The following is a 27,442-nucleotide window of genomic DNA, read 5'->3' as shown; positions in this document are numbered from 1 at the left end:
CTTATTTAAACCTTAGAAAAGGTTAAAAAAAAAAAAGGTAGAGCGTCTTTATGTTAAAAGTTTGAAGAAACCTTTAAAAAAAAATACGAAAAAAAGCTATTTTTGAAATTTTCAAAAAAATTGTGTGCGATGCGCGAACGGAAGACGTTAACCGATTTTAATTTTCTTTATGTCGATTTTCTTCTTGTTACAATAGACAACGTTTTCGCATTAGCGCATTTCGAAGAAAAGAACATAATTTTTTTCGGCCCACCTTAATGTAGAAGTATGAGTAATCTTACAGAGTTGTTAAGTCCGTTCATCTGTTGACAGGTATCAGAACAAAACAGTAACAGATAATGAGAGAACTTTCTTTTTTAATGTATGGATTCGGGCGACATGAATAAGTTCTATTTCCTCCTATCTCTCAACTTCAAAGGAAGTGGCAGAGATATGGCATTTCCAGTTTCAATTTTGATCTTCATAAAGCAAACAGGTAATATATAAGAAGAAACAGTTTTGTATTTTAAGAATCACTTTCTCAAGAATAGGTTTCTTCTCTAACCTCACTCCTCTTCTAAAACCAAAACTGGTCGAAATCTGCTACCACACCTGATTTCAATATTGATAAATACACAGCAAAAATTGTACAGGACCAACTAAAACTAATTCTTTCACAGGGAGAATAGATTTGTGGAACATGTTTAAACCCTCCTTCTACTCTAGGATACGCATTTCGATGAAAGTAGAGTATATGATAGTGGTTTATTTATCCTCTTGCGCAGTATCAATTTGAGTCAGATAAATTGATTTCTATTTTCTTTTATTTCTATATACTTCCTTATGAAGTAGATATTCTCTGATAACTTACTGCTGTTCACCTAATTTTGCTAATCACTTATGATTAGAACCAATAGTCTTTTTTTTTAAAAAAAAAAGGAGGACATACTTTTTTATATTTAGTCATAATCAAAATTCTTGAAATATTTTCACAGGTTATCTTCATAACGACAAACATAGAATGACATTTTTTACAACACTTTCCGCTCGATCTCGCCTACACAAACTCCAAACCGTTATTCCTTTCTTAGTTAATGATGTTCTATTTGCGTTTTTAAAGGAGAATCGTAATTCCAATGCTATAATGTAATCAACTGCGTTAAAATAGTGTTAGCATATCAGTAATTATGCGGACATATCCACATTTTGAGAATAAAGTATGCAATCCGTCCACACACTTTTTCCGAAATTTCCTGATCTGTCTGCATTTTCTAAGCTCAAGTGTATGTCTTCTTAATGTCGTGTATCGTATTGGTAAAACCTCTCAACGATTAATGTAGGGGGTGGATATCTTGACAAAACAATCACTCTCCGACCCGCCGCGTTGTTTTTTTTTTCCATCCCTTCCGTATCTTTGCTTTTGGTTCCTTCTGCTGAACTTTCCTCTGCTAATGCTTTGTAAACAAGTTGTCATATTTAAAGGGTTAAGTTTATGCACGAAGCGATTTTATTCCTTATTTTATGCATAGTTTATGTAACGACTTGGCCAGGTGGAAGGGTGTCCTCATTTGTACATTTCACAATATTGTAACCCTACTTTAAAATCCTACAAATAAAGTTTAAATGTGTTTCAGAAGAAAAACGAAAACTGGTTGCTATGCAATTCAAATAAACAAAATGAACTATTTGTCGTTAAATTTCACCCCATATAAGACACCTACCTGATTAGCCTCCTATCTGCTGTTCTGCGCTGTTGTAACATAAGACCATACATTAAACAGCGTTTAAATGGAAGAAAATTAATGTTTAATTAACGCGATCTAATATTATTCTAGCAAAAAAAAAAAGTGAAAGTGAACATGCAATATTAATACTAACAAACATTTGGATGAATTTCGAGATATATAAAATAAATAGTTTTCATAATATTTTGGAAAGAAATATGCCATGTTATTATATAGAGAAATCCCAAAGCATTCCGAGTATTGGACACAGCCTTAAAAGTGGAACTGTCCGCGTACTGTTGCCAGAGACATCTTTTCCCTCTAGGAAACTCTGTTGAGAAAACTAATGGGGTAAAACTCTCAGATAAGTTATCTCCACTCAGGTATCATAAATCATCAAAATTGGTACAGTAGTCTAGGAGGAGTTGGCCGTCAAACATCCTTACATTCATTTTTATTTATATGAATAACAAAAAACGGTTCTAGACATGCATTCAGTCCAAAAGTAGATTTCGTCTTCGCCCATTTACTTTTTTTAAAACCAAAAGTAGTACGAATCTATCACCGACCTTCAAATATTGGCGCCTAATACACTAGAAACAGTAAATCATAAAGAGAAATAGTTTCTTGAAGTACGATCAACATTCCTTATTGGTTTAGCAAACGTTTTCGCCGCACTTATCACTGTATTAAAACCGAAAAGGTTTGATTTAACATCTTCTGGTTTCAGTTTTGGATCTCCATAGAGCAAAAACTATACGAAATATCGAAAAAGAAGGGCGGTATAAAATATCTCAAATTAGATTTTATCTTCACCTACCAATTTTGGTTTCGATATTCGATCACCAAAGAAAAAGGGAGGTTAGAGATAACGAGACTCCTAATTACAAAAGGGAAACATGTCAGTGCATTATATTAACACGGAAAGATATACGCGTACAACCCTTTTTAAGAGATTTTTAATGTTGGTTGTAGAAAGATAATGGGGCACAATGATAAACAGCAAACATCTTGAGAGTCCAGAGTAATTCGTAATAGTAAAGAATCGCTCTAATAGATTCTGCCTACCTAATGGTAGAAAAGGTCACTAAGCCTGCGGAATTATTGTGTATAACGAAGTCCTCGAAAAAGTGCATAAATATATGGTAGACTATGCTGTTTGGGATGGTTAGTAGGTATACTTAATGAAATAATAATAATAATAATAATAATAATAATAATAATAATAATAATAATAATAATAATAATAATAATAATAATAATATGATGATGATGATGAAGAAGAAGAAGAAAGAAAAGAAGAAAAATTGAAAAAAAAAGTGAGTTTCGTTTCACTACGTGTAGACTTCTAAACTGTGTGAATTCAACACCAACACTCAAACTCGAAGTAGTACATCTATAATATATTGATTACAATATATTAATGAGATCAAACATAAAACCTGTTCCTTGGATGCTGAATCTACATAAAAAACCATTACTCGCTATGCCTTATTGTTTTTGTTCTATGGCTATAAAGATTGAAACCGGTAATTGTTAATTTGAACCATTTCCGTATTGAACAGATGATCAAGGAAGGAGATAGAACCTTCTCTTGAGAAGCTGAATTGATTGTAGCGTAGACAACAGTTGAGCGATCTCTGTCTGAGTTTGTTGACCTACATTAATTCTGGCCTTTAAACTTCCTTTGATGAAAGCCCTGTTTTCTTAAAGGGATAAACAAAATTCTAACACTGCTTTCAGTTTTTTTTTATTATTACATAATGTTTCGTAGCATTGAAATAATACGCTATAAGGAAAATCAAAGATAATAACCAGGGCCTAGAGTTGAACGGTATTCACCAGGTTATGGCATATGCTGATAATGTAAATTTAATAGGGGATGATAGGAGAACAATATAAAGAAATGCAGAAATCTTATTAAACGCTTGCAGGGACATGGGTTTAGAAGTAAATGCAGAGAAAACTAAATACGAGGGTTGGAACTTAAATAGTGGCAACACTGCTGTGGAGACACTATGCAATGAAATGAACTAGTGGCGCTGATAGCACACGTTGTTGACATACCTACCTAACCTCCGAGCAAATAGACTCGCCCGTCCCACGTCACCGGCAGGCGCACAAGCGAGGGAAGCACTGGTCACTTGTGAGCGAGCGGTCTAACGTAAAGGTGTCACTATGTTTTCGAAACAGGAACAACAGAGTTGGATCAAGATTGAATGTGTCAGAGGTCGTACAGCATGACAGTGTCATCAAGGGCTTCAAGAGGCGTGTGGGAAATCGGCATTGCCGTACAGAACAGTGACACGGTGGGTAAAAGTCTTCAACGAAGGTCGGCAAACTGTGGCAGACATGCACCGGGTAGGTCGTCCTAGCGTCTCTGAAGAAGAAGTTCAAGCTGTTGCTCACGAATCGTCAGGCGTCGATCACTGTTCACTAACGCGGCAGCAGCTTGCACTTCTTCAGAGACGCTAGGACGACCTACCCGATGCATGTCTGCCACAGTTTGCCGACCTTCGTTGAAGACTTTTACCCACCGTGCCACTGTTCTGTACGGCAATGCCGATTTCCCACACGCCTCTTGAAGCTCTTGATGACACTGTCATGCTGTACGACCTCTGAAACATTCAATCTTGATCCAACTCCGTTGTTCCTGTTTCGAAAACATAGTGACACCTTTACGTTAGAGCGCTCGCTCACAAGTGACTGTGCTTCCCTCGCTTGTGCGCCTGCCGGTGACGTGGGACGGGCGAATCTATTTGCTCGGAGGTTAGGTAGGTATGTCAACAACGTGTGCTATCAGCGCCACTAGTTCATTTCATTGCATAGTGTCTCCACAGCAGTGTTGCCACTATTTAAGTTCCAACCCTCGGTACATGGAAGTGCGTGGGAACCGTAGTACAGCAAATTATGGATGCGTTAAAATATTAAATAATACTTTTGATAAAGTGGATACTTTCAAATATCTAGGATCAATATTAACAGACGAAAATGATATTCACGAAGAAATTAAATGTCGACTAAAAGCAGGGAATTCGTGTTACTATTCGGTTCAAAATCTCTTGTCGTCGCGAATTCTGTCGAGGAATTTGAAGCTTAAAATATACAAAACGATAATCATGCCCGTTGTTCTGTATTGTTGCGAAACATGGTCACTTACTCTGAGGGAAGAACATAGACTGAAAGTATTTGAGAACAAGATCCTGAGACGAATATTCGGACCCAAGAGGAACGGGAATGAGAAATGGCGGAAACTTCATAACGAGGAACTACATAATTTATACGGTTTACCCAACATTGTTAGGGTCATCAAGTCTAGGAGGCTTAGGTGGGCAGGTCATGTAGCTAGAATGGAAGAAAGTAGAAACGCTTTCAAAGTCTTGACTGGAAGACCAATCGGAAAACGACCATTAGGAAGACCTAGGCGCAGATGAGAGGACAATACTAAGATGAATCTCGCAGAGATTGGAATACAAAGTAGAAACTGGATGCAGTTAGCTAAGGATAAAAGTCAGTGGAGAGCTTTTGTGAACGCGGTATTGAACCTTCGGATTCCATAGGCCATAGAGTTAGTTAGTTAGCATTGAAATAATGCCATTATACTTAAAGACGGTAGAGATAAGAAGGTACACTTTGTAAGTATTTGATGGTTGGGTTGGGGTGTAGCATTCTTTCAGCATAATATTTAAACAACCAAATACTAAATTTCTCAAATAATTAGTCTGAATGTTCACGTAGGTGAAGTGCAGAGTATCTAGATTGCTCTTTGCACTACACCACTGCATTCCAAGTCTAACGTTCTAGAGTCAAGATATGGTTCCTCCCTTTTAGCTTTACATTATTTCTGTAAAGTTCACGTCAGGATTCGACCTGTGTAGAAAATATCTATCAATTCTATGGTGCATAAGAGAAAATTCTAGGAAATTATTAATCTTCTTTACATCTTTTGGGACTGGTCTTACATGAAAAGAACATTCGAGTTTCCCCTCGTACTTCTATCGTTTTCTTTTCTTTTCCTTTCATTTCTTTTCTTTCTTTCTTTTTTCTTTTTTTTTTTTGACAACATTAAAGAGGAAACACATAATAGATCTGCTATACAAATTGAAAGTTAAATCGAGTCTAAGCTCCATATTTTTTCACCATCAATTTTGAATTGAGATATCTCTCAATATCACCAAAACTCTTTACTTTTTGTAGAACTGTTTTCTAAGGCGGAATGAATTCATCATCTCTTGTGCTCATTAGCTGCTTCGTTAATTAAGACGTAAGTTGAAGCTCGATAGCTACTTATTTGATCCAATAATTATGTTCATTTCAGCATCAATTAAACATGTTTTCACTGTCTCTGACAGTCGACTACCAAGTAAATACATTTCTTTTTTCTTTTCTTTTCTTTTTTTTTTAAATACTAGTATAGTATCGAGTTATCTCTCAAAACTTTAATTTAGACAGAACGGAATGGAAAATCTGTAAATTTAAAGGGAATCATGGAATAACAAAGAAATAATTGATAGCTTATGGTATTATGTGTCAAGAGTTCTTGTGTTCATCCAGAGATCTACGCATACTAAGTATATGTTACTAAATCCTTTAACACTCATTGTAAGTAAATGCTAGTTATTTTACAAATTAATATGTTTGTCAGAGTGTTAGAAGAAAAGAAACGACAGGTACAAACTGCTAGTTAACAAAATATTTATTTCTTGTACATATACAGCGCATAAATAAAGAAATAACTTGTTTCAGAATAATGAACACTAATTACTATTAACTATTATTATTATTATGGGAACTAACGGCGTAATTATTAGAATAATAAAAATTCGTTTTTCTTTGTTTACTTGAAAACTACGGAATTTACCTTTCTCAGACGCTTTTCAGGGAAAAATAACTTTTCACATCACTTCTTGAAAACTTATAATATACATAATAAATTTTCATTTCGTTGTCTAGTTGTTCCCGTGTTCTTTTAAATGTTTACGTCCCACTTCCCTGTTCTTATGCTTACAAACTGGGTTATGAGGTACTGGCAAGGACTTGTGTTATGAAATTAAGTCGAATCCCAGCCGACGAAACACATCACAGTCATAGGTTCCTCGAAACCAGTTATATTGCGAAGTTTTGTTATGGATATTTTCTAAATACTACAATAATGTTTTTTGTTAGGAACTGGTAAACTTTTTTGCGTTTTTTCATTATTCTCCTTGTCTTGAAGTAGGAGCCTTTTCTACCTAGGTAGATACTTACCCATCTTTTTACCCTCTTTTCTTTCTTATAAGAAATCTTCTATAGCAACTTTTACAATACAATGTCCTCTGAGTATCCCAGCCTGATTTTCACATGACTGCGTATTTTGTGGGTGATGTGTTATTTAGTTAGCCTATAGTCCACTAGCAATAGGGTCGAATAAAGACGATTGGATCAATTGCTTCCTTTTGAGCCCCGCGCTAATTGCTGTCTACTCTTGACTTCTGAAATACATTCAAGAACACATTGTAATATAAATATATGTAACGTCACATTTCATCTTTTACAGAGAACAGCACTGTTTATTCTAATAAATCAGCAAAACAAGTTCTGTGTTTTAAATTATTTTCTAAAGGAATTGTTCCTTAAGATATTAAGCACTATTAGTACTAGAAAATTTAGCACTAAAACTCTAGGTAAGTATAAATTAAAATTTTACCTGTTGTGGCTGCAATTTTCGGTTGTTATAAATGAAATGTTCTCTTTCACGTCTGATGGGGGATAGATTAAGGTCACACATCTATACCCAGACAGACAGGAGGCAGCGTGTTGTTAAACTGGGTCTGCGTGGAAAGCACACAGTCGCGAGTGATTTTTCTGTACAAATTTAAACAAACATTCTACCCAGCAAGATGCGAACAAAACATTGGAAGTGCAATTGTGCCAGAAATGGCGAATGAACGCACCATTCGCCTTTGGTATGTCAAATTTCGCTCGAACGATGCAGCAATACTAAATGAACTTCATGGTCACCGACCGTGTTCGAATGAGCTTCTCGAGAACGCTGTGAAAGAGAACCTTCGTAAAATGTTTGTGCCATTACTGACGGGTTAGAAATGCACCATATGACTATCGTCGGCATTTCCATGCAAACTGTAAGCTTAACCCTTAACACAGAAAGCGGGGTCCTCTGACACCAGAGGATGATATTTGTTGATACTACTCCAATAATGAGAACCAATTTATTCTCGATTTTTATATATGCCCTACATCCTTTTAGGATATCTGCTCCATAATTAGATCAATGACGTTCGTTTAAAAAAAAAGTGCAAAAAATTAGTTGAGAAGTTAAAATAATACTTGGAGTCCCTAGAAGACCCCAGCTTTGTAAACAACGTTGACGATTTAGGGTTGGTACGTTAAGGGTTAAAAAGGTGGACTCATGGGCGCCACACGGGTTGATACCGGCCAACAAGAATCCCTGTCTGGAGGTATGCACGGAGGCATTCTCTGACCGTGAAAATAGAGATTTCGTGCATAAGATTGTCACTTTAGATAAAAGAATGGATTTACTATGACAGTTATAAACGATTAAGACAATGATTGGATTGTGATCAACGTCCAGGACGGTATTCAAAAACTGCAGATGGTACTTTGTTGGTATAGTGGCCTATGGTGGGAATGATCCATCATATCTTTCTCAAACGTGATGTAGCCATCCATGCAGATCGTTATAATGCTGAACTCCATGACATGCACTAGAAACTTGTCTGCAAGCATCCAGCAATGGTCAATAGGCATGGAATTATCATACAAAGAACGGTGCAGGCTCTGAGTTGCAATATGAAACCCTTCCTCGCACATTGTATTTCCTCGATATCTCTCCCACTGATTTCTACCTCTTTTGGCATCTCGATAACTTGTTTGGAGAAAAGACCTTTCCTGATGATCGTTCGGTGTAACGTGCTGTTGTGGACTCAATTGGATCGCAGACTTCAGATTTATTTTGTTACGGAATCCAATCGTTGGCTGAGCGATAGCAAAAGTTTGTGATTGCAGACGGCAACCATTTTGATTAACAACATTTTGTACTTGTTATCTTTGTAACCTTTGGAAATGATGCACTAGGAAAACAAATATTCCAGACAAAAACTAATATACAAAAACTAATAGCAACAGGGCCTAGAACTGACAGTGAGTGGTACTCACCAGGTTATGGTTTATGCTGATAATGCCAATCTAATAGGAAATGATATGAGGTCAATAGAAAGAAATATAGAGGTTTTATTAAACGCCTGCAAGAGATGGGTTTAGATGTAAATGCGGACGAAAAACTAAATACACAAACAAAATTCGCCATAATCATAATAATTCAAATCGTAGATACGTTAAAATATCAACTAATAAACAAGGTAGTTCAAAAGTGTGGAAACACCCAAATAAAATTTAAACCGTTCAGAATTGGGAACAGAGAAAAGAGTGATGGTAATAGACGAGGGGGGAAATCTTGAAATGGCGGGAACTATTTTCAAATGGGAACCATATTGTATGATACATCAAATAGAACTGAAATTTTTCCAGGAATCCTGTGGTAAAATGTTTTTGGCTCTACGACCAACCGTTGCAAAGTTCTACCCGATTTTCTGCACTTACCTGGAGATAACACTGCGGGCAATGTGTGGCTCTCTGACCAATTTTACAGCAATTGTTCAATATGCCGTACCTGCTGAGCAATCGTTAAATGTATCCGCTGCTGCAAGTCATCCATTACCCTTCCAAACATGTCCTCAGGAATGCTGGCACACGCGTTAATAATTCTGCGTTGAAGGTGGTTAATGTCCCTGATCTTGGTAGCATACACAACGGATTTTACTTACTCCCATAGAAGAAAATCCAATGCAGAGGGGTCTGAGGAACGCGGTGGCTATTCCAGAAGTCCTCGCCTGCCTATCATCTCTGTGGGAATTGCTCATCGAGGAACTCACTAGTACATACTCCGAAATAAGGTGGTGCCCAGTCATGTTGATAGAACAAAGGAAAAGAGCCATCCTCTAATGCGACGAACAGCAGGATCTCCTCCTTAAGCATGTTACGGCAGGTAATTACATTGAAATTAGCCTCGATGAAGAATAAGTCCACCACACGGGTACCCCACACACCGCACAACACCATCACTTTGTCAGAACCAACGATCCGAGAAGCGTCGCACCAGTGTGGATTGTTGTCACACCAATATCGGTGATTTTGCTTGTTCACCAAGCCCGGCATAAAAAAATGGCCTTGTCCTAGAATAGCACGTCATATGCGAATCGATAATTCTGTCTGATTTGTTCGCGGCCCACTCATAGAATTTGACTCGGTGGTCTGGATCATCCTCGCTTAGATGTTGGAATATCTATATCTTGTACGGGTGCTACTTATGTACAGATATGATTCGCAGGATGTATGTACGGGATACACTACATTCTTGCACTAGGCGACGGGTACTGCGGGTGGACTTTTCGTCGTTTCTTCCGTTGCTGTGAGAGGCCTGCCTGCTTTTGGTTTGTTTTCCACCGATCCGGTTTCCTTAAATTTCACTATAACTTTCCACACTGCACTATGGGAAATGGACTCCCGTTCTGGGTGACGATCGTTAAAATCGTCTGGTGCTGCATTCTTCTGAGATCAACACGATGTCTATCCGCTCATCCCTTGTTAGTGCCATTCCGTTTTACGCCACCTGGAACAAAAGAAGACCGGTTAAAACTTTGCGATGATTGGTCGTAGAGCTAAAACCATTTCACCACTGAATTCTTGGAAAAAAATCTCTTCTATTTAAAGTATCACAAGATAGGGTTCCCATTTAAAAAGTTCCCGCCATTTCAAGATGACAGACGATGGTGTCATATGTGTCAAAAGATTTTCTTCCTGCCTTTTATCATCACTTTTCCCTTTTTCCCAATCTGAACGGTTTGGATTTTATTTGGGTGTTTCCACACTTTTCGACCAACCTGTACTTTCGATAAAGTGGACACTTAAATATCTAAGATCAACATTAACAGACCCAAACGATGTTTACAAAGAAATTAAATGTCAATTGAAAGCAGGGTATTCGTGATATTACTTAGTCCCAAGTCAATTATCTTCGCGAATTCTGTCGGATCATTTGAAACTTAAATATGTCAAATGATATTTATGCTTCAGTCGGTGTCATTATAATATTAAGATACATGTTTCAGAAATAGGAATACAAAGTAGAAGATAGATCCAGTTGGATAAAGATAGAAGCCAGTGAAGAGCTGTGAATGATATTGAACTTTCGGGTTCCACAGACCATAGAGTTTGTGATGTTAGTTAATGTCAAAATAGTTACTGGATAAATACAGTTATTTAAGGATTGTAAATACAAGAGATATAACCATATTGTTGTCTCACATTGGTTAGATATGAGGTTTGCGTAACCTTCAGTACCGAGGCTATATAAAACATGGACCTATATTTTAACGTGGGATCCAAACTACATGAGCTCCCGCCGGGATGAAGTGTCAGAATAGGTAAAATTGGAAATAAGATTAATCGTTGATAATCACAAGTTGTGTATTGAATTTGATGAGTAATAAGAAAGTTGTGTTGCTGAAGTAACCTGTGTGTCCTTAAGAGTGTTAAAAAACTTGTGCTTGTAATTGGGTAATAAATCTAGACATTGTTCATAATTGTAACCTACAATTTCGTTAACAACCATTAGGCCCATAAAAATGATACATAACAAAACTTGCAAATGTTAGGGTATTTGTATCAGTGATCGAATAATTCATCTGCTTTTTCCTGGCTAGTAAATCTGATGACCGACGATTGTGTATCTATAGCTAATGCTGGTAAAAACGTGAGAAATGGGTTTTCTTTTGATCGTCCGCATCGTCGCCTCACAAACTAGTTATCACAGCCAGGAACAAACGCAGGAACTTACTTCGGAGAGTGGGTTCGAAGGTTTCGGAGAATACTTAAATTAAATATGAGGATAAATTATATTAAAAGTTTTGAAATTATCCATAAAATTAGACTGAATTTACAGAAAAATCGGAATTTCGGGGGGATCTGGACACCCAAGACCCACTTCTGGGTACATTCCTGACTACAAATAATGAGTATAATAATTCTCTCAATTTTTTTGTATTAACATCAGTTGCGGTAAATTAATCTAGATTTTTCACTTCAATAGAACACATCACATTCTCTCTAAAATATTCATAAATAGCTAAAATAGTGATACAGCAATATTGCAATGGCATTAGTTATGAACTACTCAACTTATACATTAGTTCTGTTGTCTTACTATACCAACAAGAAATAACGCAGTGTATGTATCCAACAAACATGTATCGGACGATTGATTCGAATTTGCTCTTCCGGAGAAAACGTTTCGCCTAGAAAATAGTACAAGGAGTAAGATAGAAAAGATCCTCTTTTAAACATTCATTATTGCAGGGATTTGCGATCATTGTGTATTAAGACGGGCATATCACACGAAAAGGAAATTGTGGTAGTATGTACAAACTGTATTTCTCGAATATTAAACAAAATATGACGGATTCAACTTCAAATTAACATGTATCTTTCGCATTCAGGCTTTATACATTTAGAACGAGTGACAAAACCCAAGCGAACGTTTGCGAGAATAATAGTACTGTGGTTTTGTAGACAACAAATAATCGCATGCTCTCATTACCGAAACAATCGTGTTAAAGACTTAAACAAGAAAGATGAATACTAGGGGATATCTTTCCTGCTTTAATCCGACTTTCGTGATTTTAACAGCTGAGATTTTTTTAAAAAAACAAACCTTTTCTATCTTTTGAGAACTGGAAACATGCAGTTTACATCGATTGACTTAAATGTTCTACTTCTTAGTATGTAATCCTATATAATTTAGAGAAAAATCTACTTCTCATATGCTTTTCCTTTTGTTATATTAATTTCGCAAATTCTAGATTTTTCTTTCTTCCGTTTTCCGCAGAGAATTATGGCGTTTATTCGGCATTATTATTATTATTATTATTATTATTATTATTATTATTATTATTATTATTATTATTATTATTCCTTTACTATATGTTTTATAAGAATTTTATAATTACTTTGTTGGGAAAATAAAATTTACAAATTAGTCTAATACAAAGAAATGTACCTGTCATGCTTAGACCTATTTTCTTTGGTGCGTCATTTATAGCCCTAAGAAGAGAAGCGGTGGTATCAGAACAATAGCTGTGGGAAATGTATGGAGACGTTTGTCTTCTAAGATTGTTTCCGAATACGTAACTCACACTGTTAAAAATGGTTTCTTAAATTCGAGAAAATATTCCTCGTATTTGAGAATATCCGTTTCTTACCTGTGCACCGAGTAATACATTCTTAAAAGTGAGATTTTGATTTTCTCAAATCATTTTGAGAAATAATGACTCAAATGCGAGGAATTATGTCTCATTTCTGAGGGTGCAAATGCTTTCTCAAATTTGAGAAAAAATGTATTTTTTTTTTTAAATTGAGAAAGTAACATTTGAGGAAATGAGACGTATAACCCCAATTTTGAGAAACACATTTCTCAAAAAGATTTGAGAAATATCTTTCTCAAAAGCGAGAAACGGTGCACAGAAACAGGGTTCTCAAATACGAGAAGACGAAAAAGGATATAAACAAAATATAAACCTGCAAAAAATTCAAACTATTAGTACACCCAGAATTTATATTAAATAAACACCTACAGTTATAGATATTGTTTAAAACATAACCCATTTAAATCTTCACTTCAACTCAAGAAAATTCCACGAATACCACGATGACTTGTATTTTACGTGCGTTACTTATTCCTACTGCATCGGACAATTGAACATTTTCCTTTTCATCACTGTCCACTTTCTCAAGACTTTTCTTTTTCATCAACGTGGTTTACTCAAGATTGTCCCGTTTGATCCAACATTATACCAACTTCTTGATAATTCAGATTCAAGAATTATTCGTCTATTTCAGAATAACAGGAACAATTTCTGCTGGAGTGTAACGTCCCACGATTATGCTACGAAGCTCAGGGACACGTTATGATTATGATGAGTGAAAATGCTGTAATGTAGAAAGTGAGGGAATCCCGAGAAAACATACATAAGATGTTTACTCACACTGCCCACTTGACGGAGGTGGAATCAAACTAGGGACCCCATGCATCGGAGGCTAGTTCTACCACTGAGTCATCGCTGCCCAACATGCCTACTTCTCTACCATAAAAGAAAAAGTTGCCTACATGAGAAACACCGTGTTCATGGGCTTCTCCAGGATTCTTCAGTTTCCTCCTACAAGAAACGCACGCAGAAATTTATTTCGGAGGAGCTTCAAGTTCAATACGAGAACAAATTGTATTAAAATATGTAAAATTGCACCTAAAATTAGATAAAATTTACATAAAAGTAGCGACAGGACTCACCCCCTACCTTCCACCTTCTTCATTACTGCAGGGGAATGCGACAGTTTGTGCCCCTCATAAATGTGCTGAAACTCCACTGCTAGGATTCAATTCAGATTGGAAACAAGGTCACAAACCCATGCAAAAACTGCCAAGAAACGTACGTCCACATTTTCATTACACCATTATTATCAATCTCTATCACTGTCTCTCTTAGCCTTGGAGCACAATTCTGGGACGTTGGGTTAAAAAATAAATGAAATCTTTGAGTTTTACTTCCCACAGTTGTGTTGGATAGGCTAAAGGAGACGATGATGATGAGAATGAAAAAAACAGTGGAATGAAGAAAGTGGGAAGAAATGAGAGAACCCCGAGAAAACCCATGCACACTGTGTTTATCCACCAGAAAGCCCATTTGCCGCGAGCTGGGAATCCTGGGATCAAAGCAAGGGCCTCATCGCACCAGAGGTGAGCGCTCTACCACTGAGCTACCGCAGCCCCTAAGTTAAATCAAGAGCAAATGTGTACAGTACTATGCCACAAATAACCAGCAAACTCGTGTCATTAAAGCGATTACTTTTAGTGAAAAAATGGAGGCGGCAATCTATGTTAGGTGATCAGTACAAAGTACCTTTGTATTACAATTCCATAATAATAAATCACACTTTTGTAACGCTGTTTCTAACTACACAGATGACTTATGTATTCTTTGTTTCCGTACATAAGCTATTTTGCACATTATAACGAATGACGAAGGGTGTAAAACATTGACATGCCTCCCCGTTCTATTGCAATATAGAAAACAACGTGCCCTACGGGGCTCTAACCCGCCTTCACTTGTTATTGCTGCACTCGTTATTATGTAAATTGAGTACTGAGTTTTGATACATAAATGAGCCAACCTGACTGCTATGGCCTATATAACCTGTATGAGGGGGGTCAGCGTTCTACACCCTAACGAATGTACTACAGTAACTTTTAGTCTATGGTAGTATGTTTACAATTTACCCAAACTTATGTTCGAAAGTTGATATGTATGCTGCTCCTCGCTGCTGTCACATGACGTGTATTCATACACCACCTCAGCTGCATCACCTACTGCGTACTCATATCCATTCGCACTCTGCTACAGCTGAAATCCTTTATCTCGTTTCATGAATAGTAATTAAGCCCTAACAATATTACTCCCTAGTAAAACATAGTAATATTATTTCGGTAAGATTGTTATCGGTATTTTTAAATCATCTATGATATTGAAAATCACGCACTATTCCATTCTCATTTTTAAGAAGTGAGAAAATCTCATAAATGGGAACCTGAAAATTTGCCTTGAGCTCATAAATGAAAACACATTTGGAAATAATGAGACATTTTCCCTCAAATATGAGTAAACATTACTTATTTTGTTTTGAACATGCATTTTTCTCATTTCTGAGCAAGGAAATTTTTAAGAGTGTGTTAACTGACATTTTATCAATTCATCGATTATGGGTTTACGTACCATCTGGGACAGAAACTGCCGTCCATAGTGCATGAATGTATTATTCATCTCCTCACAATCAAATGAAAGCACTTTTAAAAATTGATTTTCGCAATGCTTTTAATAAAATCAACCGCCATTCTATGCTCCTTTCCGTCAAAAATAATTTTCCAACCTTCTATCCATACATTTACCAATGTTACTCTCAACGTTGTAACCTTTTTATAGGAGAAAATGCCATCTTGTCGCAACGCGGAGTACAACAGGGCGATCCACTTGGCACGGCTCTGTTTGTTTTGGCTCTCCAACCCATTGTAAATGATATTAATACAGAGCTGAACATTTGGTATTTGGACGATGGAAGCATAGCAGGAAATACGGATTTAGTGTTAAGTACATTAAACAATATTCGAACTAATGCATCTACCATTGGCTTATTTTTAAATTACTCCAAATGAGAAGTGAATTTTCTGGGCGCCACAGATGATCAAATTGAGAAACTCTATCAGAGTTTTAATGAATCAGCACCAAGAATTCAGTTTCTAACATTATTTAATGCTGAATTGTTAAGCGCTGCCATTTCGACCGATGCTCGGAGCAAAATATTATCAGAAAAGATCTCCAAATTAGATTTTTTTTTCAGATTAGCCCAAATTTCAGCCCATTCTTCATATATATATATATTAGGAGCATCACTTTCAACCCCAAGATTATTGTATTTCTTCCGATGTTCTTGTTGGCGAGAAAATGACTTACTTGAGAAGTTCGATGAAAAATTAAAAACTGGATTAGAATCAATTCTCAACTGTTCCTTAGAAGACAAATCATGGCTACAAGCTTCTTTACCAATTGGAAATGGAGGTCTTGGCATACGTCGCGCCGTAGATATTGCTATTCCGTCTTTCCTAGCTTCAATCTAAGGCTCTCGACGATTAATAGGATCTCTGCTCCAGCGGGAAGTCGATATAAACACGGATCAAGATGTGCAAGACTGCATGGCCAAATGAACTGATTAAGTACGATTAGATCCCCCAGCACTTGGAAGAAGAAATATCCAGTCAGCCTGGCATGGTATGAACCTATAATAAAGCATCATATAGCTTCACTACTAAGCTCAACTGATAACCTCGAAGATAAAGCCAGGCTTCTTGGTGTCACATCACCTGAAAACGGAGCATGGCTTCAAGCTTTACCTTCACCTTCTCTGGGATTACATCTATCTAACAAGTGTTTTCGAGTAGCCACTGCTCTACGTTTAGGAGTAGACATCTGCGAGCCACAGCGTTGCTCCGCATGTAACGACCATGTAGATAGAAAAGAATTGCATGGCTTGTCGTGTAAAAACAGTGCTGGCAGGATTTCACGACATACCAGTGTAAATGACATTATTCTGAGAGCTCTCATTTCAGCAGGCGTTCCATCAGTGAGAGAACAAAAGGATGTACCCGCAATGACGGAAAACGGCCTGACGGAATGACGTTAGTGCCATGGAAAAAAGGGAAGGCACTTGTTTGGAATTTCACCTGTGCAGATACTTATGCTCCCTCAAATATTTCAGATACATCGACTCGAGCAGGACTCGTAGCATCACGAAGAGAGGTCGACAAAAGAAATAAATACATCAATCTATTGGACAAATATTGGTTTGTGACAATAGCAATTGAATCAAGTGGTTCATGGGGACAAGAAGGGCTAAATTTCATCAATGAAGTTGGACAACGCATATCGCTAAAATCGGGAGATACCCGAGTCAGAGCATTTCTAATACAAGGAATTAGTATAGCTATTCAACGAGGGAATGTGTCAGCTATTTTGGGAACTTTGCCAACCGAAAAAAGAATTAGAAGAGATCTTTCTTTTGTAGGCGGTTTATGAACCCAAATAATGTTATGCGAATTTGTAATATAATACTTTGTTTCTGTTTATAAAATTAAATATTTACAATTGATGTATATTTTAAAAAAGAGTACTTTGCAGTTGTGTAGTCCCTATCCGATCAGTTTTCCATTATAATGTGCATATTTTAATTACCATCACTTTTTACCGGATGTTCAAATAAGTTTTCCGTTGTTTTGTTGCTGTTACATGATGTATTTGTATTTGTATCTATCCTTTTTTTTTTTTTTTTGGTTCCTTTGAAGAATTATTGTTAAGTTGCTACTATTACTGCCGTTGTATGTATAGTAAATATTTGATATACTTGTGGCTTTGGCAAAAAGGTCCATATAGATTTGACTGTACAGTGTACATATTTTAGAATTGTAATGTATATTAACCATGTTAATAAATGAGGTAGGTATAAGATATAAGCATGCAAAATTGTTGTAGTAAAACTTACAGATTGTCCTAAAAATTCGTTCTTCATTTAATTTTTATTGAAGTTTGGTTTACCAAAATGCCTTTGTATACTATATTTACAGTATACATAATCTGTCCAAGTTTGTATCCGTCCGAAAAGAAAAGCAATGAAGAACTACTTGATGGACCACTATCAAATTTTGACCGAAATGTAGTGTCAGAAGTTAGGAATCGAGTTTTTTGACGGAGCTGATATTCAAACTGGTAGTGATAGAAATTAACCATTTCAAGTTTTGACATTGATCACCATACAGCAAAAATGGTAAATTAGATACCAAGAAGCGGTTTCCTGCATTCGATCAAGCGTCTCAAGAATACATCTCCATTCTAGACTCTGTGATAAAACTGGAAGTGATAGACATCCACTGCAAATTCCGATTTCAACATTGACCTACATAAAGCAAAAACGATAAGAGATAGGGAGAAGCGACTTTCTTTGAATCGATTTAGGGTTATAAGAATAGATCTCATCTCCTGTCTTAAACCTCTGTTCAAACCAGAAGTGGCACAACTCAATCACTTCTGGTTTTAATGAAAACGATAATTGATAGGTAGAATCGGTTTTCTGCAATTAATAAAGCGTCCAATATATTCTATCTCGACCCTAATTTTTCTACTAAAATGAGAAGATATAGAAATCTACCACTTCCGCTTTCAATACTAATTTACAAAATATCACGCCGTTCAAACCAAACTTCTTCACGTGCTGTACATGTGATAGTGTTACTTGTTTCATGAATAAATTAGGAATCAAAGGTATACATATCATAATATTTCGCAAACTTTTACTGCGTATCAGGAGGTCAGTCATTATACTAGTGTGATCCAGATCGATGGGTTTGGTTGGGAATGAAAATAATACAAACACAACTAAAAATATAGAACGAGAAAGTCGAACCGGTAACGGGAGTGTAAGATTTGAATACATATGTCATCAGTTAAACTGGTTGTAAAATGTCAGAAACAATTGGTAAATATGTAGTTAATTAAAAGTGTTTTTAGTTTTGGATTATATAGCTCTGCCTGTCTCTCTCTCTCTCTCTCTCTCTCTCTCTATATATATATATATATATATATATATATATATATATATATATATATATATATATATATATATATATATATATATATAACAATTTTCGTGTTTAATATCAATACATTTTCATTTACAGAAAAATGTAAAACTCTGGACACGCTAATTGAAAATTGTTCAAAAATAAAGGTTAAAAGTTACTGATAATTTTAGGATGTTTCAATAAAAAAAATAATGTATACTGTTATCTTGTTTGTTATAATCAAAGGCTCGATGGGATATGTTTTAGTATCAATTTCATGTTAATACGAGGCGTGTTATTAAGGCAGTGAGCCAGGAACGACATATTTTTTTTAGCGCAACGAAAAATGTTCATGAGGACTTCCATTAAACTACACAAACAATGAAGTCTATCAACTGACATATACCCCACCTCTCTAAGACCTATTTTTTTTCTCTATATGCAAACACCATTACTACAAAATTTATATTCAGGAGACATTGTGGGTCAGTGATTGAGCACTCATCTATGTACGATATGAGGAGTTTCTAGTTTGATTCCGGGTCATGTAAGTTTGCCAAGGACACTACCGTATTCGTGGGTTTTATTGAACTGCTTTTGTTTTCTTCTACATTCTCATTCCAATTCTTTGATTTTATCATTCGTCTCTCTTAACCTAGAAGAGCATAATAATAGGATTTTAAATTAGACATTTTATTAAAAATATCTCTCTCTTTCTTTCTTTCTGTCTTTCTTTATTTATTTACTTTTACAAAACATTATTTTGTTTTTATTTTTAGATGAATTACACTGAGAAAAAAATGTAGGTGGCGTACTTAAAAAGATAGGTTACATGCGTAGTTCCTGTAGTTTTTGTACTTAACGTACAGCAGACGTATAACTGAAAACGCATGTTTTATAATACTTTCCGTATAAGTGTTCCATCTATACGTACTTTCCGTATGAAACAGTATAGGCGGTGGGGATCTCACATACAAATGGACGTATATAACATATAGCTGACGAAGGTAACATAAGTATATGCATGTGATATGCGGGAAACTGTTAGATGTCATATATCCTGAAACGGCATGATGCAACATCTAAGGGCAGTGCGTATGTAGCATATGACTAACGTATGCTCCATACTGATTTCTGTAGTAAGCAAGAGGATTCCGTATATTTGTACAATATACCGCTGTTCGGAGAACGGATTTTTCTCAGTGTAAATGTGAAGATGTGTACATAAAAGTTATTATCATAACATTGGTTGACTAGAGATTCGAAGATTAGAAGCTATACAATTGGTAATGATAACACTGAAAAATAGAAAACAATATACTTGAATTGTGTATAGTTAATGAAGGTGTAATAAATTGATGGTTGTAGAATGTAAGCCTGAAAGATGTCATAATCGAAGTGATCGACATGTGTGAACTCATAAATTCTATTTATAATGCAGAAAATACATCAGTTTGTAAATTATGTTTGTAATAAGATGCAAGCTAGAAAATATTTTGGAGGATGCAAGCTAGAGAAAACAAGTTAGGAAACAGAAACTTAAAGAGTTACGGATTGGATAAACATCTTCACTAAAATATTTAAATATTTCTAGTTCTTATTATAAACACAAGACGCCTTACTGTGCCATGTACCTAATTCCCAATGGTTCATAGTAAGGCTAATAGTTGTTGTTAGCTGCGCGGCCCTCTACTTGACACCAAGAGATATCGCTAGCCTGCAGGCAATTTGCTGACGAGCCTAGAGCTTGGGGGAGGGACTACAATTAGTTTTAATATGACAGTGTAAGGAATTATAATAGTATTTAATAGTTTTGCGGGTTTTGGCGAAATGTATACTGGGATGTTACTGCGGTCATCTTTCTGTCTACATAAGGTTCGTGCAATGCTCCGATATGATGTGTAAGAATGCGAGAAGCAATTCTATTATACAATAAACGAGTTGGGATAGGAAGTTTAATACGGTTTAGTATAATTCCAGTCAAACTCTTCAATAAATTTAGTCTTGATTATTTTTTCCTTAATATTTTGACGATATGCTTTCTACTTACACTTTAAATCTCATATTATTCCTAAATATTTTATGCTTGAGTTTGTCTCTAACTTCATATACCTTAATATGTTGAATAGAAACTAGTTACGTTGTATGGGATTTCATGTCATCAAAACTTGTGGTACGAAGACTGTTGATTGGAAATTTCCAAAGAATGCACTGGATAGAAAATTGCACGTTGTAGATTAATAAATTGATTGCATGTGTTGAATTTCCAAAGGCTAATACAGCCATATCCATTCAGAGCACATACATTTAAATTACTATTAAAGCAGCTCTCTTGCATTTGATAGCTTTCAGCTCTTCAATTACATGTATGTATATACATTGTTTCCAATAGAAACAAAGATCATTTTGCCATTTACAGCAATAACAAACAGACAAAATACAAAACGTAAAATTTGATATACCAGTATTGCTTAAAATGGTGTATTTGTGGGAACTGTTTAAAACATTTTCTTTTTACTTGTTGTGTTTCTATAATAACACTACAGGAGTACTTTTTGGAAGATGTAATTACAACAAATTCTCGTAAATACATAATATAAAGCAATGTTGCAAACTTTAAAAGTTTTTGCGATATCTTCAGAACGGTTTGAGATATCAAATTGCAACTAAACGGCATTGTGATCGTCACATCTATTGAAAACCATCTATGCAATTGGACGAGGTACTTACCAAAGCAGTTTGTCGAAATAAAGACTTAGGAAAAAAGACGATTTTTCAATCCCTTGTTTTTATTCATTCGAAATCTGTCATATTGTGACCATAGTATTAAAGATTCAAGTACTTTGGATATGCCTTGCCTCGTCTCTCTCACTTCCATTGTTGCTGTTATATAGGTCGCCGAAATTTTGGTGTTTGTGACACTGTAGCTGCAATGCTGCATGTTAGCTGCTGCTAGTTAGCAATGCTGCATGAAAATGTATTAAGATTTAGTTTAATATGTAGATTTGAAATGTGTATTAACTTGACGTAATGCTATTTGAAAAAATACAACTTTATGTTGGATTGATAACGTTAACTTTGTAATATCACAGTGTATACTAAACAATGTCCCCCTGCCGATATTTGTGTTACAAAATTTCATCGTTTTTCTTCCATTAGTTCAAAAGTTACAAGGGCGTATTGAAATATATATGAAATATAAATATATATGCTATATACATATATCAAGAATAGATTTCATCTTTATCCATATTTCTCTACTCCAGTCGAAAGTGGCAGATATTGACTTTCAGTATTCATCACTAGAGAGCAAGAAACGATAAAGTAGCCTATAGCAAGAAGTGGTTTTTTATATGAATTTAGTGTAGTAAAAATAGATTCAATTTCAGCTTGAATCGTTCTATTACAACGTGAAATGACAGAATCGAATCATTTCCGGTTTCAATATTATTTGTTATAGAAGAAAAAAGACCGGTAGTGAGAGAGACGAAGCAAGGCATATCCAAAGTACTTGAGTCTTTAATACTATGGTCACAATATGACGGATTTCGAATGAATAAAAACAAAGTTAACAAGGGATTGAAATATCGTCTTTTTTCCTAAGTCTTTATTTCGACAAACTGCTTTGGTAAGTACCTCGTCCAATTTCATAGATGGTTTTCAATAGATGTGACGATCACAATGCCGTTTAGTAGCAATTTGATATCTCAAACCATTTTGAAGATATCGTAAAAACTTTTAAAGTTTGCAACATTGCTTTATATTATGTATTTCTGAGAATTTGTTGTAAGTACACCTACCAAAAAATATTCCTGTAGTGTTATTAGAAGCACAACAAGTAAAAAAAAAAAACGTTTTCTTTGTTTGTTTTCATGTATTAATTCTGATAACTTTTTTAAAACATAAATTTACTGTCTTAAGAATAGGTACAGTCTAAACTCTTAATACATGTAATGGAACCAGCAACAAAAGATATCTACTACCACTTCCTGCTTGAATATTTATCCCCATACAGGAAGAACACTAAACATATAACAGATAAACTAATAATTCTTAACTGATCAATCTATTACTTCTGGTTAGCGCATTGCGCCTCTATAATTTGGAGCTCAACCATAGTTTCTCAATGTGAACTGGACTTCATTTATTTGTTTTACGCTTAACACGGTGCTAGCCAAGTAATCTAACGGTACATTCAGTTTAGAAAATGACAGCGACAAACAATAAAATACTTTTCTTCCACCATAACTCGATCAGTGATGAATCGATAGGGATGATTTGTTGTTTGTACCTTTATGAGATCGAAAATTCCTTCCGGAAGACTTCGTAACATTTCCTTTTAAAATTTTTCAATCTGACTACTTTACAAAGAGTTATACAGGGTGTTTCAAAACAACACCGACAACGTTTGGGAGGTGATTCCTCATACCAAGATAAGACAAAAAATATAGACCAACCTGGGTACATAAGTGCTTCCTTTCGGAGTTATTAACTACAAAAACATGAAAATAATGAACTTCAAAGGTCCATAGACCCAAAACTATGGGACCTACCGTAGTCGGGTCAAGACTTTACTTAGGAAATAGTGGGTGCCCTATTCAAATGTACATGTTCCAGAATCCTGTGGTACTTCCGCAACAATTTTTATAGAGGTAGTTGGTGAGTACTTTAAATTATATGCCCATAGCCAAACTTCTCTATAAAAATTGTTACAAGAATATCTGCCTATGGAGCTATGGGCCTTTAAAATTTATTTTTTCATGTTTTTGGCAGCCTATAACTCCCAAAGGAAGCATTTGTGAATCCAGGTTGGTCTATACTTTTTGTCTTATCTTGGTGCCAGGAATCACCTCCCAAACATTATCGGTGTTGTTTTGAAACACCCTGTATTTTGAGCTTATACCGCACGCACAGACACTAGCTCAAATGTCTGTTTGCAACGAACTGACGCAGCTAAACGGTTGAAACTGATACATTATTTCCCCCATAGATGGCACTATATGTTATGAACGGATTATTACCACTGGCATAATGCTTCATCATCAGGCCGGAAACTTTCGGAAATGCTTTCGTACAAAATTTAGACCATAGCTTTTTGGTCAATATTTCACAAGAATGTAATGAATTATAATCATTTTACTTTAAAACCATCTACAGTAGACCATTATCTACTTATGAAGTTTAGTTAGTGAATGCAATCTGTTGATCACGAAAGAAAGGCTGCTTTAGAGTTAATATATATTACAGTTTTTCTGCCAGCATTTCCCAAGAACAAAAGAGATCATAATCATCTTACTTAAACAACTATTTACACTATAATCATTTTGTCGAGAAGGAAAGGTTGATTATTAAATCTCAAACAATCTGCGAGAAATCAGCACTAAGTGTGTGGAACTGTTTCAGGCAACTATACACAACAACATCGAACACAACTATCTTATAAAACAATTTACATCACAACCAATTTACATCATGGTGCAAAATTTGACCAATTCAGCTCAAGCCGTCTTGGGAAAAGTAGCCCAAGAAGAAAGATAAAGTGGACCCGTAAAAGCATAGAATAGCTCCCTTTCAACTCAATAAACATTAAGATAGGTTGGTTCAAGTTTAATGGTCCTTCTAGCACCGAGATTGTATGAGACGTGAAGCTTCATATGAGGTCCCACCGAGAATGTATCGAAGCGGGCAGGGTCTTTTGCTACAAACGCGAGTACGCTAACGATTTAGCCACGAAGAAGCTCAATAAATACTAAATTTTCAAAGAAAAAGTATTATCTAATTCATAGCATACAAATAAATTTTAGTTAAGTTTGAGCTGATGTGTATGGAGTAAAAAAAAATTGGTAAAATTTTAAAATCGAATTAGTCGTCGTAAAATTAGCTATAGCATGCAAAATTCACCTTTGGGACAGAAAGGTATATGATATATTTCTGGAATTATAGGTGACTGGCGGTAAGCTACCGAAAATTAAGATCTCGAAGTTTTTCCAAAAGAAACTTTTAATAAATTTATACGCAATGAATTTAGGTTTTGATTTGAACCCAACATCTCCAATGGTTATAGATAGTGGTCGAAGTGAGATGGTATGCTGTGGTATGCCATACTAACTATGGTTTTTTTGGTGATGAAGGCATACCGCCTCTGGTTTTTCAGTGATCAAGACATACCGTCACTGGACAGCAGATGCTAAATACCTTTAATAAATCTATTTTTATACATAGTAATTGACGAATAGCTTTGCACGTCGAAGATTTTATTTCTTATGTAGAAATAATTTCTCAATTGACAGCACGGACATTTTTGCTATATTTTTCCCACCTCTTGTTTTTAAAATAAGGTGTCTTCAAAAAATTCCTCTTGTATATATATTTTGATGTGTTGCATTTAATTTCTTATGCATATGTGTCGTCTTGCCTTAATGGATATAAATGCAGTGTTTTGAGCATGGGTGGATTTAGGGGTTGTCTGCTGTGGGGGTCGGATCTTCCGGGGGTTTGGATTAATCCTCAGTCGAGTGAGAGTCCGGGAGTTTTTCACAGGAAATTATTAATATAAAAACTCAGGTTTGAGCACTTTCGTGTATAATTTTCTATAATACAACATAAGGAGATATATATATTTTTTTTTCAGTTGTTGGCGGAGGATCGAAGTCTCTCGAATGGCATGGGATCAAAATCTCCTCTCGTAACTACAGAGTACCTCTCCAATAGTTTTCAGTCATTATGTAAATAGAAATGAAATCTTTTAGACAACATACCCTCACTGTATTTCAACATTTAGTTAGCCGGTATGTCGAGTCAAAATCGTAATAAAACATGCCGCCTCTGCTTTTTTCCCCACTTGAACACTGGTTATAGAATATAAGTATTTTAATAAGGACTAAATGTATATTTCATTATGTACATAAAGATAATACGTACAATCAATTTAGCAAAGCTTATTCTGGTAAGTTAGAATAACAACGTTTTAATTGATATTGATTTAATGGACATATCACGTATATATACATGCCAACTTTTCTCAAGCCTTGTGCTAATTATGTTTTAATTACATTTATTTCAGTTATGGACTCCTCTCAACGTGATTCTGTTCAATCTTGTGTGTTCCGACTTTTCTATATCTGTGTTGGGAAATCCGATCACCTTTACAGCTGCTGTCTACAGGAAGTGGATATTCGGCAGAGCTCTCTGTGTCTCCTACGGCTTCTTCATGTCCCTTCTAGGTAAAGTAACGTTTTAATAACACTGTAATGATAATATAATGCAAGGCACACCTGTATATATAATATATTACCTGGTAAATTGTCAAGCGTACTTCGTACTGGAGCAGATCCCGGAAGACGTCAATTATCTCATAAGTCACTATTAAAATCATTCAAGGCGAGTTAGTAAGATTAAACAATAAATGATAACAGTTAAAAGTCATGGTTCTTAGCTGCATAAGCTACATGTGTAGGCATGTATTTAGCTTATGAGCTTCATCTAATATTTCAACCATCTTAAGTAGAGTATCATATTAAAAGTGGCACTTTTATTGGTGTTCTAACGACTAGTCTCTTTTTGACAGCAGGTTCACTCCTTCACTTTGGACTTGGTTGTAACTATCTGTCGACTAACTGACATCAACTAAATTTAGAGCTAATTTGGTAACAGATTAAAAAAAAAAAAAAAAAAAAAAAAAAAAAACAGGAGGGAAAATGATTCAAAATACTCGAATAATCCTAATCAATCTGATTGATCCAAAAGAGTCGAATGAGTCTTTTCAAGTTTTTATAGGTGTTGTTTTTTTAAAAAAAAATCATAAGTCAAAAAAGGCAAAATTTCCGTTATTTTTTCAAACACCCAGTTTTTTTATTAAAACGGGAAGTATGGATATGGGCCTATATATATCAAGTAAATTCACTCATCAACAAATCTTCGAAACTATTAGACAGAGAATCTTAAAAATCTTGTATAGTATTCTTCTACTCCACACTTTAAATAAGAAAGCGTCGGGAATTGCATATACTTAGAGGGGATGGGGAACATTTTTGACGTGTGTGTGTATGTGTTATTCACTTCCATTCAGTTCCGAAGATGAGGAGGAATGGACTGCACGGAGAAGAGATTAAAAATATTGTCTGTGATAACACGCGGGGTATATGCAAGTATCGTTTGTTATCGTAAAAGGAATCGATATAAAGTTTATTATCTAAGAGGAATTCAGACCTGATGATTTACTTGGGGTGATTTTGTTTGAACGATTTTCTTGAAAACAGATTTTTGCGATTCATAAATAATTATTTGCGTATTCAGTTATTCTATTATGTAATGTAATGAATTTCGCTCGAAACCTGCAGAAAGAGTAGTTTATTCTGTGTGGTGAGTACTCTTCGAATAACAGTTTGTTAAATGTTACACACAATTTCGTTCATATTTCACAAATTTAAATAGGATATTTCACTAC

At 35.4% G+C, this 27,442-nt stretch overlaps 1 protein-coding gene across 1 annotated transcript in view; it reads left to right on the top strand.

Annotated features, from left to right (window-relative positions):
• The window catches only part of LOC145695214 (vertebrate ancient opsin-like), a 392,026-nt gene that overhangs the window by 79,016 nt on the left and 285,568 nt on the right, over positions 1-27,442 (top strand). Inside the window, exon 2 of the mRNA XM_081772203.1 lies at positions 26,060-26,219. Coding sequence (XP_081628329.1) covers positions 26,060-26,219 — 160 coding nt within the window. The remainder of the gene's footprint in view (positions 1-26,059; positions 26,220-27,442) is intronic.

The sequence above is a fragment of the Thermobia domestica genome, chromosome 9 (genome assembly GCF_964235325.1).
Source record: "Thermobia domestica chromosome 9, izTheDome1.hap1.1, whole genome shotgun sequence".
Lineage (NCBI taxonomy): Eukaryota > Metazoa > Arthropoda > Insecta > Zygentoma > Lepismatidae > Thermobia > Thermobia domestica.
The sequence above is the reverse complement of the archived record's forward strand: the minus strand, read 5'-3'. Positions and strand labels throughout refer to the sequence as shown.